Raw genomic sequence first — 26275 nt, 5'->3', positions numbered from 1 at the left:
AGGAGAGGCCCTAAATTAATACTTTTCTTCAGTGTTCACAAAGGAGAGGGCCCATGTTGTTGAGGAGGATAGTGCATTACAGGCTGGTAGGCTAGAGGAGGTAGATATTCGGAAGGAAGATGTGTTAGAAATTTTGAGAAGCCTGCGAATAGATAAGTCCCCTAGGCTTGATGTGATATATCCTAGGATTCTTTGGGAGGCGAGGGATGAGATTGCAGAGTCTTTGGCTTTGATCTTTATGTCCTCACTGTCTACAGGAATAGTGCCAGAAGACTGGAGAGAGGCGAATGTTGTCCCTTTGTTCAAGAAAGGGAATAGGTATAACCCTGGGAATTATAGGCCGGTTAGTCTCAATTCGGTCATCGGTAAATTATTGGAAAGGGCCTTGAGGGATAGGATTTATGATCATTTTTAAAGATACAGTTTAATCCAGGATAGTCAGCACAGATTTGTGAGGGGAAAGTCTTGCATCACAAGTTTGATTGTATTTTTTGAGGAGGTAACTAAGTACGTAGATGGAGGTAGAGCAGTTGACGTCGTATACATGGATTTTAGTAAGGCGACATGCAGAAAGTAAGGAGACATGGCATAGAGGGCAATTTGGCCGATTGGAGCAGTAACTGGCTATCACATAGAAGACAGAGGGTGGTGGTAGATGGTAAATTTTCATCCTGGAGCCCAGTCACCAGCGGTGTACCACAGGGATCAGTGCTGGCTCCTCTGCTATTTGTGATTTTTATCAATGACTTGGCTGATGGAGTTGAAGGTTGGGTTAGTAAATTTGCTGATGACACCAAGATTGGTGGAGTAGTGGATAATGTGGAGGGTCGTTGTAGGCTGCAAAGAGATACTGATAGGATGCAGAGCTGGGCTGAAAAGTGGCAGATGGAGTTTAACCCTGATAAGTGTGAGGTGATTCATTTTGGTAGGACAAATTTGAATGTGGATTACGGGGTTAACGGTAGGGTTCTGAAGAATGCGGAGCAGAGAGATCTCGGAGTTCATGTTCCTAGATCTCTGAAAGTTGCTACCCAAATGGATAGAGCCGTGAAGAAAGTCGATAGTGTGTTAGCATTTATTAATAGGGAGATTAAGAGCCGTGAGGTTATGCTGCAACTGTACAAGACCTTGGTTAGACCACATTTGGATTAGTGTGCGCAGCTCTGGTCACCTTATTATCGGAAGGACGTGGAAGCATTGGAAAAGGTGCAAAGGAGATTTACCAGGATGCTGCCTGGAGTGGAGGGTAGGTCTTATGAGGAAAGTTTGAGGGAGTTAGGGCTTTTCTCATTGGAGCAAAGGAGGATGAGAGGTGAGTTAATTGAGGTGTATAAGATGATGAGAGGGATAGATAGAGTGGATGTTCAGCGACTTTGTCCTCGGGTGGATGTAGTTGTTACAAGGGGGCATAACTATAAGGTTCATGGTGGAAAATATAGGAGGGATGTCAGAGGTAGGTTCTTTACTCAGAGAGTGGTTGGGGCGTGGAACGCACTCCCAGCTATGGTAGTGGAGTCGGACACTTTAGGAACTTTCAAGCGGTTATTGGATAGGCATATAGAGTGCACTAGAATGATTGGGAGTAGGTTGATTTGATCTTAGTTTCAGACTAGTTCGGCACAACATTGTGGGCCGAAGGGCCTGTACTGTGCTGTACAGTTCTATGTTCTATATGTTTATATACACATTTGGCTCCTAGGTGACATTGCTCCTGATAAATTGGAGCTTTTTAGAACAGGTTGATATAACAAGTATTGTTACTTCTCATTCAGTCAGCAAATGTCTATCTCAAAATACTCAATATTGTTTTAAAATCTCTCCATGGCCCACCTCTCCCTATTTCTGTAAGCTCCTCCACCCGACAACTAAGAAAGCTGCGCTTCTTCAACTCTAATTACTTCCCTATCCTCAATTTTCATTTTTGGGTGTTTAGCCTAATATCATATGCTGCTCAGTATCAAATATTGTTTGTTGACAAACCTGTGGTGTGTCTTGGGAAAGGTTATTATGTTAAAGCAACTATTTACAGGCAGTCATCGACCTTACGACTTTGAAGAATTAATACCCTCTTTTGAATTTACGATGTTGGTTTGACTTACAATGCCACTTTTATATTTTTATAAATATGATTCATAAATTTGATATGCTTTGAATGAGCCTGGGAAGTTGTGAAACCTCCTGACGAAACACTGGGCCAGCTGCACCCTTTACTCACTAGCCTGCAACTCTGAATTAGAGGGTCACTATGGAGAAAGGATACTGTGGCCTGCCGGTAGGACGTTGCCAGTCCGAGGTATAACTCAGAAATGAGGGAACAATTTGCCAGTCAAAAACTTGCCTGCCCCGCTGGTTGATTTCTCATTGATTATAATGGGATCTTTCAGACCTGCAGTCTGAAGCCTTATGCTTGGCCAGCTACAGAGAACTGTCACTGTGTGCCGTCCCCAGTGTATTCTCATATCTTTAGGCTTCCCCAAAGTATTTCACAGTCCATTAATCTTTGAAGTCACTACTATCATCAAGGTAAATGTAGTAGCGCTGCAAGGTCCCACAAATAGTAAATTTAATCGGTTTTAGTGGTGGTGATCAAGGGATAAATGTCTGACAGGACATTGAGAGAATTTCTTGCGTTGAAATTTTTTCCAAATTTTGAACATACACCATTGGAACCGGGAGATGGGACCGGGTTTAACATCTCAGCTGAAAGACAGCATCTTCAATAAGGCAAACATTTAGATTTATGCTTATATTAGAGAGCAAATACTAGATAAAATTGAAAGTCCAAAAATGTACAGAACCAAGAACATCCCTAGTTCGCAATACTGACGGCATAAATTGAACAACAATGTCTGCCCTGGTTCAGTAGTAGCATTCACACCACTAAATCAGAATGCTGAGTTTAAACCTCTCCTAAGAATTGAGTATATAATCCAAGTCATTGTTAAAGTCAGTGTAAAACCAAGGAAGTGCTTCGGTTTTGAAATAGGAAAATTGTCTGTAACATTCCCTGCGACTATACTTGTTAAATATCTGACTTCCAGTGGCGGCTATGTGGTAAGTAGTTGCACATGCGGTGGTTCCCGACAGGGTACTTTGGTTTGGGCCCTTTCTGCCTGGTTTAGGGGTGATTTCTTTGAGGAAATTGGTGTACTTTGATGGAATAAGATCCCCTTCTACGAGCAATGTCTGGTAAATATTTATTTTTAACAACCAAAACCATAAATGTATTACACTACTAACTAAGATTCGTTCACATTCCTAAAGTGGAAGGTTATTGTACAAAACGATGCTATCTCTAACTTACAGAACTCTCAAGTATACAACGGGCAGCACGGTAGCATTGTGGCCAGCACAATTGCTTCACAGCTCCCGGGTCCCAGGTTCGATTCCGGCTTGGGTCACTGTCTGTGCGGAGTCTGCACATCCTCCCCGTGTGTGCGTGGGTTTCCTTCGGGTGCTCCGGTTTCCTACCACAGTCCAAAGATGTGCGGGTTAGGTGGATTGGCCATGCTAAATTGCCCATAGTGTCCAAAATTGCCCTTAGTGTTGGGCAGGTTACTGGGTTATGGGGATTAGGTGGGGTTACTGAGTTATGGGGATAGGGTGGAGGTTTGGACATTGTGTAGGGTGCTCTTTCCAAGAGCCCGTGCAGACTCGATGGGCCGAATGGCCTCCTTCTGCACTGTAAATTCTATGTCTTCTATGTCTACCTGCTCTCTATGCTTGACACTCTTCCAGCTCTCTCCTAACTCTTAACTCCTAATCATCTAATCATTTTCTAATCTAATCCCAGAATTCCCTAGTCACATGATATTTATACGACTGTTGAGTGGTTCCCTCTAGTGGTAAGAAGCATTATCATTAACTTGTTAATTCTTTACATCCCAGTCAATATACATATTATTACAACCTCGACTTTGAAAACGATTGTCCTCGGACATGAGTCGCAGTCCTGCCCAAGTGCTGTCCAGTGTTTTTCTGGTCCCACCTCTCCCAGAACCACTCCTAATGTCCCAGGAATCTGAAACCCTCCCCCTCGCACCATCTCTTCAGCAATGTATTCCACTGATATCCTGCTATTTCTTTTTTTAATTTAGAGTATCCAATTATTTTTTTTCCAATTAAGGGGCAATTTAGCGTGGCCAACCCACCTATCCTGCACATCTTTTTTTAATAAATATTTTTTATTGGGTTTTTGAACATAGTATATTTACAGTTGTGTACACAGATTGAAATATATATTTTACAAAACTGGCAATATATTGTACACCAGCTCATAAACAGCAATTCTGTACAGTTAACAATATTACATTTAACAAATACGTAGGCACATGTTGCTGTGGGGGTGAAAACTGGGGAGGTATGGAGGTATAGCCCATTTGGTTGCCAGAGAAACAAATACAGTTGTTCTGTCCAATACAGAGGGGGCAATACGAGAATGGATCTGGTGTTGTCACTTGCTTCTCCCGGACGGTATTCGCTGCCGTTGTTGTTACACGTTCACCTCTGCTTCGGCCGTTCATCTCGGCTTTCTCCCGTATTTTCTTGCTCTCTGTTACTGTATTTGCCGAGTTTGTTGTCGTTTCCCGTGCTCTCCTTCCGGCTTTCATTCCCTCACCTCCCCTCCCTTTCTGGTTCCCCTCTGTTGTTCCCTGTCTCCTCCTTCTTCTCTCTCCTCCCCCCCCCCCCCCCCCCCCCCCCCCCCCCTCCTCCTGTGGTTCACCTTTCTTTTCTCTTAGGTTTACCTGTTCCGCGCCACCCCCCCGGATCTTTCGCTCCATCTCACGCCTTGGCTACTTTCCCCTGATTCTTGGCTTCTTGGCTTTTCTTCTGCTTGTTCTTTGGTCACAAACAGGTCCCGGAACAGTTGTGTGAATGGCTCCCACGTTCTGTGGAAGCTGTTGTCCGACCCGCGGATGGCAAATTTAATTTTCTCCTTTTGGAGAGATTCTGAGAGGTCGGACAGCCAGTCTGCAGCTTTGGGTGGTGCTGCTGACCGCCAGCCGAACAGGATTCTACGGCGGGCGATCAGGGAGACAAAGGCAAGGGCGTCCGCCCTCCTCCCCATAAATAGATCTGGCTGGTCTGATACCCCGAAGACCGCCACTTTCGGGCATGGCTCCACCCTCATCCCTGCCACTTTGGACATTGCCTCAAAGAAGTCTAACCAGTACCCATCAATTTTGGGGCAAGACCAGAACATATGGGCGTGGTTGGCCGGGCCTGCTTGGCACCGCTCACATCTGTCCTCCACCTCCAGGAAGAACCTACTCATTACAGTTCTTGTTAAGTGGACTCTATGTACCACTTTTAGCTGTGTCAGGTTGAGCCTCGCGGACATGGAGATGGAGTTGACCCTATGCAGTGCTTGGCTCCAGAGTCCCCACCCTATTTCAATCCTCAGGTATTTCTCCCATTTCTTTCTTGTTGCACCCAGTACGGTGTCGGCCCTTTCTACCAGTCGTTCATACATGTCGCTACAGTTTCCTTTAGGATGTTTGCGTCCAGTAACTCTTCCAGTAATGTCTGTCGTGGCGGTTGTGGATACGTCCTGGTCTCCTTTCGGAGGAAGTTTTTGAGTTGCAGGTACCTTAGCTCGTTCCCCCTGGCTGGCTGGAATTTCTCCGTGAATTCGTCCAGTGTTGCGATCCTACTGTCCGTATATAGGTCCCTGACTGTCAGTGTCCCTCCATCCTGTCCCGACTTTTTATAGGTGGCGTCAGTCAGCACTGGTGTGAACCTATGGTTAATGCAAATGGGGGCTTTGTCCGACATTTTGGTCAGGCCAAATTGCTGCCGTAGTTGGTTCCAGGACTGGAGGGTGGCTATCACCACTGGGCTGCTGGAGTGTTTTTTGGGTGGGGATGGGAATGCCGCCATGGCGAGGGCCCGGAGAGAGGTCCCCTTGCAGGAGGCCTCCTCCGCGTGCACATGTCTGGTAAATATAACATAAGGCAGAAGTAGGTCAAGGAATCGTCGTCAGACTCCAAAGTTCCTCGAGCCTCAGCAGGAGGAGACTTGGCAAAGGCTTCTGATGTGCCGTTGGCCCCTCAGTGGAGACATTGGTTAGCTTCTTGACCAACAAATTTAAGAAGCAGCAACACACGGTTGCTGAGGATCTGGAGAAGGCAATGGAGGAGGCTTTGGTCCCAATTCGAGCGGCCATGAACAAGATGGACCGGTGGATATAGATAAAAGGGGCGACGACACAGAAGGTGGAGGTGGCGCTCTCTGACCATAATGGTCGTCTTGTCCCCCTGGAGGCAGACATGGTGTTATTGGCCGAGGAGCGTAGAGTGCTAAAGGCCAAGGTTGAGGATCTGCAGGAAGCTCTCGTCACCAAAACCTAACAATCGTTGGGTTGGCGGGGGGCCTGGAGGCATGAAACTCAATGTCCTAGATGTTTGGAAGGTTGGTGGAGGAGGGGGTCTTTCCGACCCATCCTGAGTTGAACCGGGCCTATCAATTCACTGAGGTAATAGCCCAGATCTGGGGAGCTCTCACGGCGAGCACAGTCAGGTTTCATCAATACCTGGATAAGGAATGGGTCCGGAGGTGGGCGAAGGATCATTGAGATTCTAGGTGGGAGGACCATTCCATCAGAATATACCAAGATGTTGGGGCAGAGTTTCCAAGAAGGCGTGTGGTGTTTAATAAGGTCAAGGCCACTCTGTAAAAGAGCAATCGGAGGTTTGGTGTGGTGCACCCGGCTTGTCTTTGGGTGACTTGCATGGACAAAGGCTATTACTTCGAATCACAGGAGGATGCAAATGAGTTTGTCAAAAGGCACAGACTGGGGTGATCTAAAGTGCTTAAGGAATATGGAGTTTGCTTTTGTTCATTGTTAAGTTAATCTGCTTTTGTGTTTTTTGTGGGCATTTTTGTAAGATGGATGAGGGCATAGGATTATGCCTGGGTTTGCTGTCGGTTTTTTTCTGGGCTAAGTTGGGCAGCACGGTAGCATTGTGGTTAGCACAATTGCTTCACAGCTCCAGGGTCCCAGGTTCGATTCCGGCTTGGGTCACGGACTGTGCGGAGTCGGCACGTTCTCCCCGTGTGTGCGTGGGTTTCTCCGGGTGCTCCGGTTTCCTCCCACAGTCCAAAGATGTGCAGGTTAGGTGGATTGGCCATGATAAATTGCCCTTAGTGTCCAAAATTGCCCTTGGTGTTGGGTGGGGTTGCTGGGTTATGGGGATATGGTGGAGGTGTTGACCTTGGGTAGGGCGCTCTTTCCAAGAGCCGGTGCAGACTCGATGGGCCGAATAGCCTCCTTCTGCACTGTAAATTCTATGAAAATTGTACACTGCACTGTTCAGAGTTCTTTTGGAGAAAGATGGTTGGGTGTAGACTTTCCTCTACTGCTCTGTACTAAAGCCTGGTTAGGCGGGAGGAGGACTGATCATTGATATACTATAAGACCATAAGACATAGGAGCGGAAGTAAGGCCATTCAGCCCATCGAGTCCACTCCACCATTCAATCATGGCTGATTTCAACTCCATTTACCCGCGCTCTCTCCATAGCCCTTAATTCCTCGAGAAATCAAGAATTTATCAACTTCTGTCTTAAAGACACTCAACGTCCAGGCCTCCACCGCCCTCTGTGGCAATGAATTCCACAGACCCACCACTCTCTGGCTGAAGAAACTTCTCCTCATCTCTGTTCTAAGTGACTCCCTTTTATTCTAAGGCTGTGCCCCCGGGTCCTAGTTTCCCCTGCTAATGGAAATAACTTCCCTACGTCCACCCTATCTAAGCCATTCATTATCTTGTAACTTTTGATTAGATCTCCCATCAACCTCCTAAACTCCAATGAGTATAATCCCAGGATCCTCAGACGTTCATCGTATGTTAGGCCTACCATTCCTGGGATCATCCGTGTGAATCTCCGCTGGATCCGCTCCAGTGCCAGTATGTCCTTCCTGAGGTGTGGGGCCCAAAATTGCTCACAGTATTCGAAATGGGGCCTAACTAGTGCTTTATAAAGCTTCAGAAGTACATCCCTGATTTTATATTCCAAGCCTCTTGAGATGAATGACAACATTGCATTTGCTTTCTTAATTACGGACTCAACTGATGTACTGATTCGCTGACTTTGATTTCCACCCTGTGCAGAGGGTCACCCTGCTAGTTGTATAGCTAGTTTTTTTTTTTTTTATAAATGTTTTATTGAAAATTTTTTCCCAAACAACAATTTTTCCCCTCTTACAAAGCAAACGCAACAATAACAATACAGAAATTTTAAACAATACACAAGTAACAAAACCCCTTTATCTTTGACCTAAACTAAACCCCCCCCCCTCCCCCTGGGTTGCTGCTGCTGGTCATCTGTCTTCCCTCTAACGTTCCCCTAGGTAGTCGAGAAATGGCTGCCACCGCCTGGTGAACCCTTGAGCCGATCCTCTCAGGGCAAACTTTATCTGCTCCAGTTTAATGAACCCCGCCATATCATTTACCCAGGCCTCCAGTCCGGGGGGTTTCGCCTCCTTCCACATGAGTAGGATCCTGCGCCGGGCTACTAGGGACGCAAAGGCCACAACGTCGGCCTCTTTCGCCTCCTGCACTCCCGGCTCTTCCGCAACTCCAAATAGAGCTAACCCCCAGCCTGGTTTGACCCGGGCCTTCACCACCCGCGAAATCACTCCCGTCACTCCCTTCCAATACCCTTCCAGTGCCGGGCATGCCCAAAACATATGTGCGTGGTTTGCCGGGCTCCCGCCACACCTCCCACATTTGTCCTCCACTCCAAAGAACCTGCTCAATCTTGCTCCCGTTATGTGTGCTCTATGTAGCACCTTAAATTGAATCAGGCTAAGCCTGGCGCATGAGGAAGAGGAATTTACCCTGCTTAGGGCATCAGCCCACATACCCTCCTCTATCTCCTCCCCTAGTTCTTCTTCCCACTCTCCTTTTAGTTCGCCCACCAACTCCTCCCCCTCTTCCCTCATCTCTCGGTAAATCTCTGACACCTTGCACTCTCCGACCCACACCCCTGAAAGCACCCTGTCCTGTATCCCCTGTGTCGGGAGCAACGGAAATTCCCTCACCTGTTGTCTAGTAAATGCCCTCACCTGCATATATCTCAAGAAATTTCCCCGGGGCAACTTATACTTTTCCTCCAATGCTCCCAAGCTCGCAAAAGTCCCATCTATAAATAAATCTCCCACCCTCCTAATTCCCAACTGGAACCAGCTCTGAAATCCTCCATCCATTCTTCCTGGGGCGAACCTATGGTTGTTCCTGATTGGGGATCCTACCAGGGCTCCCCGCACCCCTCTCTGTCGCCTCCACTGTCCCCAGATATTCAATGTTGCCGCCACCACCGGGTTCGTGGTAAACTTTTTAGGTGAGATCGGTAGCGGCGCCGTCACCAGCGCCTCTAAACTCGTCCCTTTACAGGACTTTCTCTCCAGTCTTTCCCACGCCGCTCCCTCACCCTCCATCATCCATTTACGTATCATTGCCACATTGGCGGCCCAATAGTAATCGCCCAAGTTCGGTAGTGCCAATCCTCCTCTGTCCCTACTACGCTGAAGGAACCCCCTCCTTACTCTCGGAACTTTCCCTGCCCACACGAAGCTCGTGATGCTCCTGTCTATTTTATTAAAAAAGGTCTTAGTGATTAGTATAGGGAGACATTGAAATACAAATAAGAACCTCGGGAGGACCATCATCTTAATTGCTTGCACCCTGCCCGCCAGCGATAGAGGCTGCATGTCCCACCTCTTGAAGTCCTCCTCCATTTGTTCTACCAACCGTGTCAGATTAAGTCTGTGCAAGGTTCCCCAGCTCCTAGTGATCTGAATCCCCAGGTATCGGAAGTTTCTTTCCACTTTCCTTAGAGGCAAGCCTTCTATCTCTCTACTCTGGTCCCCTGGATGTATCACAAATAATTCACTCTTCCCCATGTTTAGCCTATACCCTGAGAAATCCCCGAACCCCCTCAAAATTCGCATAACCTCTATCATTCCCCCCGCTGGGTCCGACACGTATAACAATAGGTCATCCGCATATAACGAGACTCGGTGTTCTTCTCCCCCTCTAATCACCCCTCTCCATTTCCTGGAGTCTCTCAACGCCATGGCCAGAGGTTCAATTGCCAACGCGAACAACAATGGAGACAGCGGGCATCCCTGTCTTGTTCCCCTATATAGTCGGAAATACTCCGATCTATGTCGACCTGTAACTACGCTTGCCGTTGGAGCCCCATAAAGAAGTCTAACCCAGCTAATAAACCCGTTCCCAAACCCAAACCTCCTTAACACTTCCCATAAATACTCCCACTCCACCCTATCAAATGCCTTCTCTGCGTCCATTGCCGCCACTATCTCTGCCTCCCCCTCCACTGGGGGCATCATTATCACCCCTAATAGTCGTCGCACGTTAACATTCAGTTGTCTCCCTTTTACGAACCCTGTCTGGTCTTCGTGCACCACCCCCGGGACACAGTCCTCTATCCTCGATGCCAGTACCTTTGCCAACAATTTGGCGTCCACATTCAACAATGAAATGGGTCTATAGGACCCGCACTGCAACGGATCTTTATCCCTCTTCAAAATTAACGATATCGTCGCCTCCGACATCGTCGGGGGTAGAGTCCCCCCTTTCCTGGCCTCATTGAACGTCCTCACCATCAACGGGGCCAACAAGTCCACATATTTTCTGTAATACTCCACCGGGAACCCGTCTGGTCCTGGGGCCTTCCCTGCTTGCATGCTTCCCAGTCCCTTAATAACCTCGTCCACCCCAATCGGTGCCCCCAGGCCTACCACCCCCCGCTCCTCCACTTTCGGGAACCTCAATTGGTCCAGGAACTGCCGCATCCCCTCCTCTCCCTCTGGGGGTTGAGACCTATACAGTTCCTCATAGAAGGTCTTGAACACCTCATTTATCTTTCCTGCCCTTCGCACCGTGTCTCCCCTTTCGTCTCTAATTCCTCCTATCTCCCTCGCTGCTGCCCTCTTTCGCAATTGATGAGCCAACAGGCGACTCGCCTTTTCCCCATATTCATACCTCCTCCCCTGTGCCTTCCTCCACAGTACCTCCGCCTTTCTGGTGGTCAGAAGGTCAAATTCCGTCTGGAGTCGTCTCCTCTCCCTGTACAATTCCTCCTCCGGGGTCTCTGCAAATTCCCTATCCACCCTTAAAATCTCCCCCAGTAATCTTTCCCTTTCCTTGGCCTCTGTTTTCCTTTTGTGGGCCCCAATGGAGATCAGCTCTCCTCTGACCACCGCTTTTAGTGCTTCCCATACCACTCCCACAGGGACCTCGCCGTCGTCATTGACCTCCAGATATCTCTCAATACACCCCCGCACTCTTGCACACACTCCCTCATCCGCCATCAGTCCCACATCTAATCGCCAGAGTGTTCTCTGCTCCCTTTCCTCTCCTAATTCCAGGTCCACCCAATGTGGGGCATGATCCGAAACCGCTATGGCTGAGTACACAGCTTCTTCCACCCTAGAGATCAACGACCTTCCCAAAACAAAAAAATCTATCCGGGAGTACACTTTATGGACATGGGAGAAGAAGGAAAACTCCCTAGCCCGAGGTCTAAGAAATCGCCATGGATCCACTCCCCCCATTTGGTCCATAAACCCCTTAAGTAGCTTGGCCGCTGCCGGCCTTCTTCCGGTCCTTGAGCTGGATCTATCTAGCCCCGGGTCCAGCACCGTATTAAAGTCCCCTCCTAAAATCAAGTTTCCTACCTCCAGGTCCGGTATACGCCCCAGCATCCGTCTCATAAATCCCGCATCGTCCCAGTTTGGGGCATACACGTTAACCAACACGACCTCCATTCCCTCCAGCCTGCCACTCACCATTACATATCTACCTCCGCTATCTGCTACGATGTTCTTTGCTTCAAATGCGACCTGTTTCCCCACCAAAATGGCCACCCCTCTATTCTTTGCGTCCAGTCCTGAGTGGAACACCTGTCCCACCCATCCTTTCCTTAGCCTAACTTGGTCCGCCACCTTTAGGTGCGTCTCTTGGAGCATAACCACGTCTGCCCTTAGTCCTTTCAAATGCGCGAGCACTCTGGCCCTTTTTATCGGTCCGTTCAGGCCTCTCACGTTCCACGTGATCAGCCTCACTAGGGGGCTACCTGCCCCCCTCCCGTGTCGACTAGCCATTACCTTCTCTAGGCCAGTCCCATATCCCGCCTCCGCGCTCCCGCTCGCTCCCCCAGCGTCGCACACCATCCCCGCCCACCCACTCTTTAGCCATTTCCTTTTGGATTTCCGCAGCAGCAACCCAGTTGTCCCCCACCCCCCCCCCTCCCCCTCCCCCCGCTAGATCTCTTTCTAGCATGATTGCTCCCCCCATATTACTTCCGTAAGTCAGCTGACTTCAACTGACCCCGGCTACTCCTGCTCACTCCTCGACCCCCCCGATGTGGGGAACTCCCATCCGCCTTGCGCCTGTCTTCCCGCCTTATTCTTTCTGGTGCGGGAACGTCCCTTTACCTGACCCGCCTCTTATGGCGCAGCTCCCTTTCCCCTCCCCCTCCCCATTCTCCAACTATGTCCCGTCTTTCCCCCCTCACCGGCGCCCACATTTCCCCAATGTCTCCCCCCTTCCCTGTTTACTTCTCAATTAACTTCCACCGTAACATTAACAATAACATTTCCTGCGGCATCAGTCCCTCAGTTCCGATCCAATTTCTCTTCTTTGATGAAGGCCCATGCTTCCTCCGCCGTCTCGAAATAATGGTGTCTCTCCTGATACGTGACCCATAGTCTTGCCGGCTGCAGCATCCCGAACTTCACCTTCCTTTTATGCAACACCTCTTTGGCTCGGTTGAAGCTCGCCCTCCTTCTCGCCACCTCCGCACTCCAATCCTGGTATACCCGTACCACTGCATTCTCCCATCTGCTACTCCGCACCTTTTTAGCCCATCTCATGACCTCTTCTCTATCCTTAAGGCGGTAAAATCGCACGATTATCGCCCTGGGTGGTTCTCCCGCTTTTGGTCTTTTCGCCGGAATCCGATTTGCCCACTCCACCTCCAAGGGGCCCGTAGGGGCCTCAGCACCCATCAGTGAGCTCAGCATCGTACTTGCGTACGCTCCACAGTCCACTCCTTCCACACCCTCAGGGACACCCAGTATCCGAAGGTTCTTCCTTCGCGCTCCATTTTCTAGGGCTTCGATCCTTTCAGTACACTTTTTATGAAGTGCCTCGTGCGTCTGTGTCTTAACCGCCAGGCCCAGGATCTCGTCCTCAATATCTGTCACCTTCTGCTCCACCACACGGAGCTCTGTCTCCTGGGTCTTTAATGTCTCCTTGAGCCCCTCAATTGCCTGTAGCAACGGGGTCAGCACCTCCCTCTTCAGCAGCTCCACGCACCGTCTCACAATTTCATGCTCAGGCCCCCATGTCGCCTGCGCTTTCTCCGCCGCCATCTTGTACTTCTCTCTTTCTGACCCTTTGGTCGACGATTCCTCGAGCTGCAGCCGCCGCCGCCGGTTTTTTCCTCCTTCGTTTGGGGGGGACTCCCTTCTCACACGCCCCACACCGGGTTGCGTCGTCGAAAAATTCCCCGTTGGGGCTCTTGAAAGAGCCCGAAGGTCCGTCGGAGCTGGAGCCGCCGAAGCGTGCGGCTAGCTAGGCATCACCGCAACCGGAAGTCCCTTCAGTGGCCTTGATGAGGTCTTTTCACAGTTGTTCCCTCTGCTGCTAGAATTCACTTTTGATACAGGCCCTCAGGTCAGCTTGCAGCTTTAAGCTTGCCCTTCCCCCGCCTGCATGCTGGAAGAGGCCCTGTTTATCCTGCAGTTGCAGCCAAATCTTTTACTGTTTCTGCGTGTGTCTGGCAACCAAGAGACATACCCTTCCTGGGGGACACTGCCGGGGGAATATTGCAGCCTTCTTCCCACACCGGGAAATGTCAAACAAATACCGTGGGGGCCCTGTAAAAGAGCCCAAAAGTCCGTTCCAAGCAGGAGCTGCCGAATATGCGACCTAGCTCTGCATAGCCGCACCCGGAAGTCGTTGTATAGCTAGTTAACGGGAGCGGAGAAAGGGAGATGTCTGCAGCTTGCTACCATGGGGGTGTTTTTTTTTGTTGATTTTTTTAAGATAATGAGCTTTGGCTTTTTGTATACGTTTTGTTTGGGTTTTGGGAGGGGGGGGGGGGGGGGAAGAACACTTTTGTTCTACTGTTGGTTGTTTGTCAGGTTTTCTAAGCTTTACCCATCTTGGGTGGGCCCGGAGTTGGCGCAGGTTGGGGGACTGCTGGGTTGCCTCGCAGGGTGGATATGGCTGATCCTGGGGAGTTAAGAGGCCCCTTGTGCGGTTTATAATATGGAATATGGGGGGGTTAAATGGTCCGATATTAAGATCCCGGATGTTTGCGCACCCAAGATGTTTGAAGAGACACGAGAACAAAAACAAAATCCTCGGGAGAACATTCATCTTCACCGTCTGTACCCTTCCCGCTAAGATCAAAGGCAGGGCATCGCCCCATCCACCAGATGTTTTCGACGGAAGACCCGTTTATTTTAATTTAGAGTAGCCAATTATTATTTTTTAAATTAAGGGGAAATTTTAGCGTGGACAATCCACTTAACCTGCATATCATTGGGTTGTGGGGGTGAAACCCACGCAGACAAGGGGAGAATGGGTAAACTCCCCCCGGACAGTGATCCAGGGCCAGGATTCGAACCTGGGTCCTCAGTGCCGTAGGCTGCAGTGCTAACCACTGTGCCATGTGCCGCCCAACAGAAGACCCTTTTGAGAATCAAGGCTCAAACAAAGTTGTGGAAGGGATGGACAGTGCAGGTATATCACTCGGGTTTTGATTTTAGGGAGTGGGGGCCTCTGTGTTGAATAATAAGAGGGTGGCTTTTTCTGCGGTTCATATATTAGCAGACTCAGGTGGGAGGTATGTAATCATCTGTGGGTCATTGGCTGGCCGCTGGTGGTGTTGGTCAATGTGCCTGCACCGAAGTGGGATGATTTGGCATTTATTAATATGGTGCCGATGTTTATCCCAGACCTTTATTCACATCCGTTAATTATGTGGGGGGAATGCAGAGAAGACATTCAATAGGGTTTTATGGGGGTACCTCTGAGATTCTGGGGCGATTTGGCTTCAACCCAAAATTTATTTCATGGATTAGGCTTTCGTAAAGGGCACCCATCACGAGTCCATGCACTAATGCCCTGAGTTTGGGTTATTTTCTCTGAACTGAGTTTGGGTCATTTCCTCTGAACAGGGGTATGAGGCAGGGGTGTCCGTCGTGTCCACTTTTGTTTGCTGTAGCAATCGAGCCATTGCGTGGAGGTAGTCTACCAGATGGAGGAGATAGAGGGTGGAGGGAGGGAGCATAGGGTGCCCTTGTACGTGAACGATTTGTTACTATATATCACAAGCCCACTCTCCACTTTGGGGAAGATAATGGAGTTGCTCAGGAAGTTTGGCTCCTTTCCAGGATAAAATCTAAATCTGGACAAGAGTGAATATTTTCCGATGAACGCCTTGGAGAGGGGAACTGATCTGGGGAGGTTGCCATTTTGTCCAGCCAGGAGTAACTTTTGGTATCTGGGATTCCGGGTGGCCCATTACTGGGCCATGCTCCATAAACGTACGTTTTCTAGTCTGGTGGATGGGGCGATGCCCTCCCTTTAACCTTAGCGGGAAGGGCACAGACGGTGAAGACGAATGTTCTCCTGAGGATTTTATTTTTGTTCCCATGTCTCCCAGTCTTTCTTTTGCAGGATTAATAAACTGATATCTACTTTTGTTTGGGCTGGTAAGATTCCTTGGGTTCTTAGGACATTTTGCAAAGGGATAGACAGTCGAGGTGGTTGGCACTATCTAAACTATTATGGTACTACTGGGCAGCAAATACTGAGAAGGTGCGGGGTAGCTTAAGGATCCGGACTCTATATGAGGGCGGATGGAGGAAGTTTTGTGGACAGGGTTGAGCCCGAGGCCCCTGGTTACTGAACCACTTCGGTTTTCCCCTGCTGGATTCTCGTTGAGCCCGGTGGTAATAGCCACTTTTAGAATTTGGAATCGGGTTAGGCAGCATTTTAAACTGGGTTCCATATCATTGCTGGCTCCGATTTGCAGGAAACCGAGGTCTGTGCTGTCTGGCTTAGATTTATTGTTCAGGGCGTAAAAGAGGGGTTGGAGAGTCTTAGGGACATGTTTCTGGAAGGTTTGCCAGCCTAGACGAGTTGTTAGAAAAGTTCCAGCTCCCGAGAGGGAATGTACTTTCAGGTGCACGATTTTTTACACAAGTGGCTGCTTTCATTTTCTCGAGTTAGGGGAGGGTAAGATTTGTGATATCTATGAGCAGATGATGGCAACGGAGCAGGCATTGTTGGAGATGGTAAAGAAGTAGTGGGAGGGCGAGCTGGGCTTGGTATTTTGAGTGTGGATGGAGGATCTTCACAGGGTCAACTTCACATCCTCATGTGAGAGGTGAAGCCTGATCCAGTTCAACATGGCTCATGACTGCAGCGCGTATGAGTGGGTTCTTTGCAGGGGTGGAGGATAGGTGTGAGCAATGATCTCACATGCTGGTAAATCACATGCACACGTTTTGATCTTGACCCAAGTTTGTTAGTTTCTAGGTCTCCTTTTTTGATACAATGTTTTGATACAATGTATTTTGGGCATTCAGTTGGAGCTGTGCCCACTGATGGCCATTTTTGGATTATCGGACTTGCCGGTGCTGAAGACAGGGACAATGGCAGATGTCCAAGCCATCGCCTTGCTAATAGCCCGGAGGCGTGTTCTGCTTGGGTGGAGATCCCTGGTGCCGCCTGAGGTCTCGGCTTGGTTGGGGAACCTGATGAAATATTTGCACCTTAAGAAGATCAAGTACACCATGAGAGGGTCGGTGGAAGGGTTCTACTCGAGGTGACAGCCTTTCATCTCCTATTTCAGGGAACTGATCAGTGAGGGGGGGGGGGATGAGACAGTAGAGTTGGCAGGTGAGGCAGTCAAGTTGGCCGATGAGAGGGTGAGGCGGTCATGTTGGCAGGTGAGGAGGTGTTAGTTACCCACTTAAGGACCTCAATTGGACCAGGCGGACCATCAAATGCCTCTGCTGCTCATAAAACCACGGTGGATGGGGATGTGCCAGCGGTAAACATGCCACTAATGGTACAATGCCCTAATTTATGGATCCACCCACCTGCTTTCCCGCCTGCAGATGGCCGAAAAATTCAGTCCTTTGAGTTTTTCGGTAGTCTGCAGCATTCTTCTTGTAGTGACACTATTGTAACAGATGAGGCACATGGGAAATATCTGATCAGGAAAATGCCATCACTCGTTCTATAAAAATTGTTTTTTGTCAGTTCAAGGGCTAACAAATAAGCAGCAGCTCATGGTTACTTGTCACAGTCATCAATGATAACATGACAAGCAATGTAGCAAAGAGAAAATTCTCTATTTCCACTAAAAGCGAAACAGACACGTTTCTGTTCTCCTAATTTTCTGCTATTACTTAGAGTTAGAGTTTCCAATCTCTATATTTTTTTCATTGTTAATTATTATTTTGGACCAAACGTTGGCCTTTTAAAGGTGATTTTAAATTGCTGCCCTTGATGCAAAATTAATAACAGTACTAATGATCTTCTACCCTCCCAAGACAGACAAAACTCTTTCCTTTGATACTGTCAACAATAAACTTATCTGCATATCATCACCGTTTGCAGACCAGTGCAAGCAGTTTTGGATCTAATTCTACAGAATGAAGTACAGCAGGTGGCTATGTTTCAGTGGGAGAGATATTAATGATAACAATATCATTAGGCTTAGATTAGTTATGAAAAGAGGCAAGGAACAATCAAAACTGAAGAAACTCAACTGGAAGAGGGCTAATTTCAGTGGCTGAAAAGGGCTATTGCCCAGATTAATTGGAAACAAAGATTGGCAGCTGAAACAGGAAATCAGCAATCGCAGGTCTTTAAAAAGGCCAATGGTGGTGGAGAGTATTTGAAATCAGGGATGCTCAAGTGGTCAAAATTGTAGGGGTGCAGATATAGGAGAGGGTTGTTGGGCTGGCGGAGATTAGAGAAAGGAGGGGCAAAGTCAAGGCTACATTTGAAAACAAAGATGAAAATTTTAAAATCCGGACATTGCTTTTACAGAAATCAATTTGGCTCAGTGAACAAACAAGTGATTGGTGAACAGGACTTGGCGTGAATTAGGACATGGCCAGCAGAGTTTTGGGTGACCTCAGGTTTACGTGGAGGAAGGAGTAGGTTGGAAGAGTCAAGTCTCGAGGTAACAAATGCCTGGATGAGAGTAAATAGGAAATAGTTTTTTCCACTGGCAGTAGGGCAGTGGACACACATCTAAGGTAACTGACAAAGAACCAGAGCAGTTGTTATATAATGGAATTTGTTTTATTAATTCAAAGAGTGTGGCTAGGCCAACATTTATTGTCCATCCCTAATTGCCCTCGAGGTGGTATTGAGCTTCCTTCACTGTACTCCATGCAACGTAGTTACACCCACAGTGTTTTTGGGGAGGGATACCAGGATTCTAACCCAGTGACAGTGAAAGGACAACGATATATTTCCAAGTAAAGGTGGTGGGTGACATGGAGGGAAACTTCTAGGTGGTAGTGGTGCACCATATGTCTGCTGCCTTTGTCCTTCTAGATCAGTGATGGACAACCTAGTCTCGTGGGTGGGTTGCACGAGTGGCCCTCCTTCATCGTAGTGGGCCGCAAGATTGAAATCAGTCGTGTTCACTAACCATGACCCCATGAGTAAGATTAAATAAATTTAATACATGCCAAAAATTTCATAGCTAGTTATAGAAAATGCTTCATCATTTATATGTTAATTGAACTATTAACTACAGATGGTAAAAACAAAATAAATATTTACACTTTGGATGCAAAAGGAGAGCACGGCTCTCACAGTCAATGCTGTGTACAATCAGCATGTCACAGTCAATGCTGTGTACAATCAGCATGTGCCTCAGTTCACTTGCTCTGGCTTTACGTACGTATCACTTCAGCCATACCAGTAGGAAATAAACTACACAAAAGGGAATCAGCAGAATGTGACAAACCTGCGTGTGGGCAACGGTTAGTAAAATGTCTCATGGGCCACACTCAGAACCCAGGTGAGTTAGGACATGGCCTAGGTTGCCCACCACCGTTCTAGAGTATAGTGGTCATGGGTTTGGACAGTGCTGTGCAAGGAGCCTTGGTGAATCTATGCAATGCATCTTGTAGATGGTATACACTGGTACTACTGAGTGTCAGTGGTGGAGGGAATGTTTGTGGATGGGATAACAATCAAGTGGGCAGTTTTGACTCAGTCAATTGGGAAGTGCTATGGAAGACCCTGTCAAAGGCTGGCTATCCAGAGAAATTAATCAACATCTTCTGACTCCTCCATAAGAAAATATCGGCGACAGTCCTCACCGACGGAAATAAGACAGAAATCTTCAAGTCAAGACTGGAGTCAAGCATGGATGTGTCCTCGCCCCCACCCTTTTCTCCATCTTCAACGCCACTATCCTTCACCATGTCAAGAACAAGCTTCCCAGCGGAGTTGACATTGTCTACAGGATGAATGGGCAACATTTCAACCTCAACCAGTTGAAATTCAAGAAGAAAACGACATTGACGCTCATTTAACTTCAGTATGAGGATGATATTGGTATCTCCACTCTCTCAGGTGAGAATCTCCAAGCCATGCTTGACACCTTTGCGGAAGCATACCAAAGAGTCGGTCTCAGCCCCAACCTCAAGAAGACTCAAGTCCTTTACCAACCTGTCCCAGAGCAAGTTCAGGTCTCTCCCTCCATCAAGATCTACGGAGAAATCTTACCAAACTTGGAACATTTCCCAAATTCGGGGATTTCTCTAAGGCTGACGTTGATGTGGAGATCCAACATCGTATTCAAGCCACAAATGCTTCCTTCAGACACCTAAGGACGAGAGTCTTTGACGACCACGGTATCCGTGCTCACACCAAGGTCCTTGTTTACAAGGCAGTCAACCTCCCAATTCTTCTATATGACTCTGAACTCTGGGCCGTGGAGAAGTACTATCAACGCTGTCTGAGACAATTCCGCACATCAGCTGGGAGGACAGGTGTATTAATATCAGAGTCCTTGAAGGAGCCAAGATAATCCAGCATCGGAGTCATGATGATTCAAAACAAACTCCACTAGGTCAGCCATGTGCTCAGGATGTCAGAGTCCTGACTGCCAAAGCAAATCTTCTGTGCCCAGCTCAAGGAAGGTTTCTGAACAAGAGAAGGACAAAGAAAGCGCTTCAAAGACTCCCTGAAAGCTTACCTAAAAAAATTCAACATTGACATCAAAGCCGAGGAGACCTTGCTCAGAAGACACCTACTTGGAGGAACCTCCTGATTGAAAGGGCACAATTCCTCAAGGACACCCAATGGCAAGATGAGGCCTGGAAAAGCAGCATGAGAAAGGAATACCAGTGATCTAGAATCCAAGGACCGATCCCACCTCCCAGAAACACCTGGCAAGTGTGCCATCGAAGATGCAGCTCTAGGATCGGGCTCATCAAGATCCCACAGAACCCATGACCAGAAATACAGGATTACTTAGGAGAACAATCATATTTGTTAGTGAGTGATCGCCAAAGAAGGAGAATGTGTTTCATAGAATTTACAGTGCAGGAGGCCATTCGGCCCATCGAGTCTGCACCGGCTCTTGCAAAGAGCACCCTACCCAATGTCAACACCTCCACCCTATCCCCATAACCCAGTAACCCCACCCAACATTAAGGGCAATTTTGGACACTAAGGGCAATTTATCATGGCCAATCCACCTAACCTGCACATCTTTGGACTGTGGGAGGAAACCGGAGCACCCGGAGGAAACCCACGCACACACGGGGAGGATGTGCAGACTCCGCACAGACAATGACCCAAGCCGGAATCGAACCTAGGACCCTGGAGCTGTGAAGCAATTGTGCTATCCACAATGCTACCGTGCTGCCCTTGAATAAAATACCATTATTGTTAACATTTGAAAATGACGGTTCTCCCCAGATTTCCATTTGTATTCCAGTGCCTTCCCATCTTCATCCCTAAGGCCTTTTTCAAGCAGGTGAATAAGATCATCTCGGGATTTGTGTGGGCGAATAAGACCCCGCGAGTAAAGAGAGTGCTGCTGGAACGGAGTCGGGGGAGGGTTGGCTGGCGTTGCCGACTACTACTGGGCAGCCAACATAGCCATGATTAGGAAGTGGATATTGGGGGAGGGGTCGGCATGGCAGAGGTTGGAGGCGGCGTCATGTAAAGGCACCAGTTTGGGAGCGCTGGTAATGGCACCTCTGCCGTTCTCGCCGGCCCATTACTCCACAAGTCCGGTGGTGGTGGCGGCACTGAAGATCTGGGGGCAGTGGAGGAGACACAAGAGGGTGGAAGGCACGTCGGTCTGGACCCCGATATGTAATAACCACAGGTTTCTACCGGGCAGGATAGATGGCGGGTTCCAGAGCGGAAGAGGGCAGATATGTTTATAGATGGGAACTTTCCCAGCCTGCAGGCGCTGGAGGACAAATTTAAACTGCCACCAGGGAACAGCTTTAGATATTTACAAGTGCAGGCCTGCCTGAGAAAACAAGTGGTGGCTTTCCCACTTCTGCCGCCACGGGGGATACAGGACAGAATAGTTTCCGGTCTCGGGTCTGTGGGTGGAAGCCCTAGGTAGGGTCAATTCCTCCTCATCATGTGCTAGGCTCAGTTTAATCCAGTTTAAGGTGGCCCATCGGGCACACATGACGGTGGCGAGGACGAGTAAGTTTTTCGGGGTAGAAGACAGATGTGCGAGGTGTGCGGAAAGTCCAGCAAACCATGTCCATCTGTTTTGGGCAAGCCCGAAGCTTGGGAGGGTTCTGGCAGGGGTTTGCCAAGGCAATGTCCACGTTGCTAGGTGGTGCCAAGTCCAGAGGTGGCAATCTTTGAAGTGTCAGAAGACCCGGGAGTTCAGGGAGTGAAAGAGGCCGACGTTCTGGCCTTTGCCTCCCTGGTAGCCCGGAGATGGATCCTTTTCATAGAATTTACAGTGCAGAAGGAGGCCACCCGGCCCATCGAGTCCGCACCGGCTCCTGGAAAGAGCACCCCACCCAAGGTCCACACCTCCACCCTATCCGCACAACCCAGCAACCCCACCCAACACCAAGGGCAACTTTGGACACAAAGGGCAATTTATCATGGCCAATCCACCTAACCTGCACATCTTTGGACTGTGGGAGGAAACCGGAGCACCCGGAGGAAACCCACGCACACACGGGGAGGATGTGCAGACTCCGCACAGGCAGTGACCCAAGCCGGAATCGAACCTGGGACCCTGGAGCTGTGAAGCAATTGTGCTAACCACTGTGCTACCGTGCTGCCCTTTTAATGTGGAGGGACTCGAAACCCCCGAGTGTAGAGACTTGGGTCAATGACATGGCTGGGTTTCTCAGCCTCGAGAAAATAAAGTTTGTCTTAAGAGGATCAATGCTGGGGTTCTCCCGGAGGTGGCAGTCGTTTGTCGACTTCCTTGGAGAAATTTAAAATGTCGGCAGTAGCAGCATTCCGAGGGGGGGGGGGATATTTTTTAAAATTGTTAACATTTGAGCCACAATACAAAAAAGGCTAATAACATTTAATGGTAGACATGGTACCACAAATGACCAGTTAAACACAGAATTAAGAATTTATGTGCATTATGATTCTAAAAGAGTGCACATTCACTTACCTACAGTCTCTACAAGAACTAGATCATATCCTGCTCCTTCGCATAAAATAATTGCTTCATTTGTGGTCCTGGTTACTCCTCCCAACATACCCAGAGTGGGTGATGGACGGATATAAGCATTCATATCTCTTGCAAGTTCAGTCATCCGCGTTTTGTCACCCAAGAGTGACCCTGAAAATTGAAATAGCAAAATTAAAACAACTTCTCTCGTGAAATATAGTACCATTATTTTTGATACCATTTCAAGAGTGTTGTAATTTTGAAATGTTCCAAGACTTAATACTTGAAATATATCTTTGCATCTACAATGCTTGCAATTTTCTTGTGGTTAGAGATTACAAATACATAGCCTTCGATTATCTATTTTCTAATTGGTTATTGAATTATTTGTTTGGTTATCACATCAATTGCATATTTTCCCTTCTTTCTGTTCCTGTGTTGATGGGTTACTTTCTTCATATTTCTGTCTATAGCTTTCATTGTTTCCGTATTAGGCTTCCAATTTGTTCCTCAATGTTTATCAGTCTCTGTCAGTGCTGCCATTTCTCACTGCATATTGTCCTGTGTTCTGCCACTTTTCCTTCTATTACTTTTCCAGACTACTCCGTGTACTTTTTGCATTCCCATCAATTTTGTACAACAGCTGACTTTTATCACAGCAAACTTTCTTAACTGCTGCCATTTAACTCTGATCTCTCCCAGAGAGATTCTTGTTACATTATCCTAATGATGACAATCTCTCTGATTTTTGCTACTGCATCTTGGTTCCATCTTTACAGCTTTCTTTATATTCAATCTTCCTTCCTTCCCTCTCCACAAGTCTTTTCTCAGATCAGGAATAACAAAAGCTTTAAGAAAACTATTGAATTAGAAACCCCCTCCACCTGACTTGAAAAGCTGGTGAACACACAAAGAAAAAAAGGCTCTTCTCCTTCAACTAGCTGTTCAACGCGTTCTTGCTGCAGCATCCAGCTTACACACATAAATACATATTAAAACCATTTAACATATGTTTACTGCAGTGTGCTAGCTTGGTTTGTGTGGTGGCCCTTTAGCAGTGGATGTTGAGTTTAAACCTCTCTTTGTGGCTTGAATACAATCAAACGCATGAAACTTCAGTGCAGTACCAAGAGATTGCTACAAATAACTAAGTTTCCTATCTGCCTTCTCAAATAGGCATACAAGATCATGTGAACTATTCAGAGATGAGCACGGCATTTTTCCAGTTATTCTGTCCAATAATTGCACCTCAACCAACACACTCCTCCACATTTCCCTACCATCACAGCATCCACTTGGCCAAAATCCTGAACAACCTAAAACAGAATCTCTAGTCATTTATCCCATTACTGTTTAAGACTTGACTATGTTCATATACGCTGCCATGTTTGTCTACAAGTGTTTCAATGGTTCTGATGCATTTTGGAACATCCCAAGAATGTGAAAGGCACTTTATAAATGCAAGTTTGTTCTTGTTTCTTTCCGCACAAAATCTGTGCGCTTACATTCCAATGCAGTATGAAGAATTGCTGCATCCTTCAGATTGGACATTATCCAAGGGTCAATCAACCTGTTTCTGTAATTAAGTTGGCCATTAAGGATCCCATGGCACCATTCAAAGAACAACAATCAGTTCCCCCTGTTTACCTTCTCAACAACACTGGCATAAAATATTTATTCGTCACTCATTTGAGTGCTCTTTATGGAATTTTACTGTGTGAAAATGGTTTTCATTACTTAGTATTCTTTGCACCAACTAAGTTAGCCATTAATATTTTAATGTAAATATTGTCATGCTATAAATACATGAAGCTTATCAGCTCCAGTTATGTCATGACACATGCTTCTGGCAAAATCAGATTTGGACAGTAAAAAAAGTTTGTGAAATCCACAGCATGAAATAAAAAAGGACAACTGTGGGTAATGACAAGGCCATGACCTGAATTGGTTTTCAGATAACTGTGTAAACTCAACTTTGCTCTCATGTCACGAGAACATCTTGATACAATAACTATATGTAATTCCTAGAGATGAACTGCATGGTGTAATCCAAATGCATGGCCATTTGGATGTCTTATCAATTAGTGATATAGTGCATAGTAGCGATCTTTGGATTGTCGGAAGATCCGGGAGTTCAGGGGGCGAAAGAGGCCGACGTCTCCCTGGTAGTCCGGGGACGGATCTTGTTAATGCGGAGGGACTCAAAGCCCCCGAGTGTAGCGGTCTGGGTTAGTGACATGGCTGGGTTTCTCAGTCTCGAGAAAATAAAGTTCGCCTTAAGAGGGTCAATGTTGAAGGTGATTAAGACACTGAAAGATTTGTTTCTTAGGGGTCGGTTTGCAGGATTGAAGAAGCTGGAAGTGAAGTATGGACTGGAGGAGAAGCATATGTTTAGATACATGCAGGTTCGAGATTTTGCCAGAAAGGAGATACAGAACTTCCCGGAGGAGCCGGCCTCCACATTGCTGGAGGAGGTGCTGACGACAGGGGGACTGGAGAAGGGGATGTCAGCGGTCTACGGAGCTATTTTGGAGGAAGAGAAGGCACCACTGGGAGGGATCAAAGCAAAGTGGGAGGAAGAGTTGTGAGAGGATATGGAGGAGGGGTTCTGGTGTGAGGTGCTCCGGAGAGTGAATGCCTCCACCTCGTGCGCGAGGTTGAGGCTGATACAGCTGAAGGTGGTATACAGACCACACCTCACGAGGGCGAGGATGGGCAGATTCTTTGAAGGAGTAGAAGATGTGTGTGAGCGTGGTCCGTCCTGTCCAAAGCTAGAGGATTACTGGAAGGAGGTTTTTAGGGTAATTTTTAAAGTGGTGCACATGAAACTGGACCCGGACCCCCGGGAGGCCATACTCGTGGTGTCAGACCAGCCAGGGTTGGAAACGGGTGCGGAAGCAGGTGTTGTAGCCTTCACCTCGTTGATTGTTCGAAGGTGGATCCTGATGGGTTGGAGGGCAGCCTCTCCACCCTGTGCCCTGGCGTGGCGGGATCTGTTGGAATTACTGACTCTGGAGAAGGTTAAGTTTGAACTGAGGGGAAGGATGGAGGGGTTCTACAATTCATGGGCATTATTCATTATGCACTTTCAAGAACTGGATAACATCGAATATTAGTTGGGGAGGGTGGGTGGGAGGGCTGGGGGGAGGGGGGGCGATGGGTGTTAATGGTGGCCATGGGCGATTCCTGATTCCTTTTTGTCAGTTGTTTATGTGAACATGTGGGCGAATGTTTTGGGTTTGGTGGGAGGATGGGATCGTTGTTATTGATATGGGGATTGACATATTTGTTACTGATTATTGTTTATTACTGATTATTGTTTATTGTTGGTGGGTGTAATTTTGGGAGAAAATGCAAAATAGGAGGAGAATAAAGAAATATTTTTTTAAAACTGAGGGTCAATGTTAGGGTTCACCGGAGGTGGCAGCCGTTTGTTGACTTTCTCGGGGAAAATTAAAATGTCAGCAGATGCAGTATTCCAAGGGGGGTGTGGGGGTTGGGGGCGGATTGTTGTATGGTTGAGGTGCGTGAAGATTGGGCTGGGGGTGAAATGTTTATTTTACCATGTT

At 47.7% G+C, this 26275-nt stretch overlaps 1 protein-coding gene across 1 annotated transcript in view; it reads right to left on the bottom strand.

The window, feature by feature from the left end:
* Window positions 1-26275, bottom strand: part of mmaa (metabolism of cobalamin associated A) — a 94826-nt gene that overhangs the window by 43458 nt on the left and 25093 nt on the right. The window contains exon 3 of the mRNA XM_072496120.1: window positions 22707-22877. Within this exon, the coding sequence (XP_072352221.1) occupies window positions 22707-22877 (171 nt within the window). The remainder of the gene's footprint in view (window positions 1-22706; window positions 22878-26275) is intronic.

Source organism: Scyliorhinus torazame, chromosome 3 (genome assembly GCF_047496885.1).
Source record: "Scyliorhinus torazame isolate Kashiwa2021f chromosome 3, sScyTor2.1, whole genome shotgun sequence".
Classification (NCBI taxonomy): Eukaryota; Metazoa; Chordata; class Chondrichthyes; order Carcharhiniformes; family Scyliorhinidae; genus Scyliorhinus; species Scyliorhinus torazame.
Note: the sequence above shows the minus strand (reverse complement) of the source record. Positions and strands in the feature narration are given on the sequence as shown.